This window comes from Phaseolus vulgaris, chromosome 6, assembly GCF_000499845.2.
Source record: "Phaseolus vulgaris cultivar G19833 chromosome 6, P. vulgaris v2.0, whole genome shotgun sequence".
In the NCBI taxonomy this organism is placed as follows: domain Eukaryota; kingdom Viridiplantae; phylum Streptophyta; class Magnoliopsida; order Fabales; family Fabaceae; genus Phaseolus; species Phaseolus vulgaris.
This window is the reverse complement of record NC_023754.2, coordinates 13640555-13643519: the sequence shown is the minus strand read 5'-3', so window position 1 is coordinate 13643519 and position 2965 is coordinate 13640555. Positions and strand designations below refer to the sequence as shown.

Sequence of the window (2965 nt, the reverse complement as noted above, 5' to 3'; positions counted from 1 at the left end):
AGTGGAAGTGTTCTGTTTTATATGGTGTGAAATTAATATTTTCCAAACCAGATAGCATATTATTGATCGAATGAAGAAACATTACAATCATTTGGGAAATAGAAGACTAAAAGAAGACACTAATAGGTCAATAGACAAAGGTTTATTTTACATGAAACACTTTAGGAACATTTACCTTATATAAAACACTCATAGTTTAAACATTTAACAAGTAAAACAAAGTTAACTCAAGAATCTTAACCATCATCACCTTTGATAGAAGGAATACAAACAATTACATAAGTAGCATGGTATAATTGAAATAACACAAATGAATTGTTTCATGGCATGGAGTTACTTTCACCCTCACTCTTCAAGTCTCCATTCCGGAAAAGACTGGTTCAGGACCATTGTTCTTTCTACATACCTCAGTGAAGGAAACAACTTGTGCAATTTTCGCTCCTCAATTTGAAGGTGCTTTAGGTACTTGAGACGCAAAATCTCCACATGCCACTTATGGCATATCTCACCATGATCCAAACTTTTGAGTTTTCCTCCCTTTATATATAGCTTCTTCATAGCTCCCGGTACCCTACTAGGCTTCAACCACTCTGGAATTCCTGATCCAGGAAAGCCTTCAAGGTCCAACTTCTCCAAACTTGATGGGAAAAGGACCTGAATATCACTGTACTTTTCTCCAGACACACCCCATGATATTTTCAGACAGTTAACTGCTGTCAACTCCTTCAGGCTTTCAAATTCCATGTCCTGTATCACAGCCTCACTTCCAATATGTACACTGAATCTCTTTAGTTTCTTCAGATTTGCAAGATCTGATATTCTGCATGGTGTCTTGCTAGAACTGCCTATTACAAACCCTTTGAGTACTTGGAGCTGAGTGAGCTTCTCAATCCCCCTTGGCATGCTGTCCAGCAAGTAACATTCAGATACATCCAAATGTGTGAGACTTTTCATTGATGCAATGTTTTTTGGAAGTGCTTCCAAACTGTGGCAAGCTTTGAGATCAAGGATTTCTAAGTTCTCAAGTTGTTCAATGGAGGGTGGCAACTCGGGTATTCTTGATATCCCGCGCAGACTAAGATACTTCAATTGCTTATGATCCCTCAACTCCTTCAGGAATTCTTCACTCCCCACTTCAATGTGATGTGAAGGTGAATCTTGCCAACGACCAAGTTGAAGCACTTCTAAACTCTTCATTTTAGCCAACCATTCAGAATCAAAACTCAGATAGCTTGCCCCAACATTGAAAATACTTTTCCAATGGTTAGGTTTTAAATGATCATCACCTAGTACAACTTTACGTTTCTCAAGTACTAACCAAGCTCGTTGATTGGAGAATATTTGGAAAGACGATCCAAGATGTGGTAACGTTTTTCTTGAATCTAACGTCACCAACTCACCACGGATGCGAGGATTGATTTTGAAACTTTTCACAATGGGATTCAAGCCATTACCATGAGCTACAATCATTCTACAATTCAGAAGCTCATCAACCACTCCCTCCCCTACTTCCTCTGCTGTTTTCTCTCCTGCACTTTTCACAACACCCTCTCCAATCCACCAGTAAATTGTGTGTCTTTTATTTATAACAGCATCTTCAGGGAAAACTAGGAGAGACAACAAGCAAGGTTTTAGATGTCCTTCGAGTTTTTCATAGCTGACCTCAATGTTATGACTCAAGTTTTCCTCATGCAACTCATCCTTGTGTTGGCTTGAAGAGGGAGCTGAGTGCAACTTTCTAGTCTTGTGATCCTGAGATGCTGTTACTTTTGATGAGACAGATGTTTGTATTTCTCCTTGACTGGCCCAACCCTTTGGCAGCAACTTTTCAGTTGAGTCCTTGATTCTTAGGAAAATGGTTTCGATGTCACTCTCAAACTTCTCTTTGTCTATGTTATCCTCATCTATGCTGCGCAGATGGCGATCTAGGAGCGTTAATGTGTCAAGGAGTTCGTCTCCATTGCTCTTCACTGCCATGAACAAATCCTTTATTTGGTCTAGTTGGGAAGTCAACTTTTCCAACTTTTCATCAGATGATTTGTCCAGTGTCTTGGTGGTCCTGGTCATCCTCAGACGCCTCAGCACAAGAGGAATTGCTTTCTTAGGGTTTGTTCGAATAGACATTTTTGACCAATGAAAGTGTTGCAAGATTTTGTAGCTTCAAATTGATGTTTTGGGTGAAAAAATGACTGCGGCAGCTACAAATCTATTTGACACCAAACAAGACAAAGAGACAGAAGAGAGAAATGAGACACTGAAAAGTGATTAATGAAGTGTTTGTAATAAACGAGTTTTAATAACGTGTTGGAAGTGAATGAGTATTGTTGTATATAGAAAGAAAGAAAGAAAAAAGTACTCATGCCAGGTTTGATTAACTATATGAGATTAACATAAACTTTGTATAGTTTGCAAGGAAGGAATCAATCAACAAGATCTTCACGTCATTCTCTCTAGCGTTCAATTATTTGATGTATTCTGCATATGCTTCCAACCAAAGTTAGGTCATATGCGTAAATTCTCTTAATTTAAATTTAATAGTAAGAAATTGATACCTTCAATTTAATAAGGGTTAAATATATGTTTTTTTTAATGTGAAATTGATTTTTTTTTCTTTTACATTTTCTGGATAATTGTATTAAAAATATTATTAGAATGATTTATTCTCAATATTATTTTTTACTTCTAAAAGTTCACTGCTAATATGAATGTTATAATATTATAGTATAATACAATTTATATTCTGTAAGTATCAATTCCAATGGTTTGGTCCTAGGCACTAAAACCAATTTTACCTTAAAAGTATAAAGATGAAAAATATATTTAACCCATTATTTCCTTAAAAGTATAAAGATGAAAAATATATTTAATCCATTTAATAATAATTTAAATTAAGTTTATGAGGTGAAGATGGTATGAATGAAGTGGAACATTTTTCTGCTTTAGATAATGTTGGAAGGGGGTATAT

The 2965-nt window shown here is 36.0% G+C and overlaps 1 protein-coding gene across 1 annotated transcript; it reads right to left on the bottom strand.

The window, feature by feature from the left end:
* Nucleotides 1-345: 345 nt before the first annotated feature.
* On the bottom strand, nucleotides 346-2124 carry LOC137833416 (disease resistance RPP13-like protein 4). The gene has a single exon (XM_068641768.1). It carries the CDS (start codon nucleotides 2122-2124, stop codon nucleotides 346-348), a length of 1779 nt encoding a protein of 592 aa, XP_068497869.1.
* Nucleotides 2125-2965: the final 841 nt, after the last annotated feature.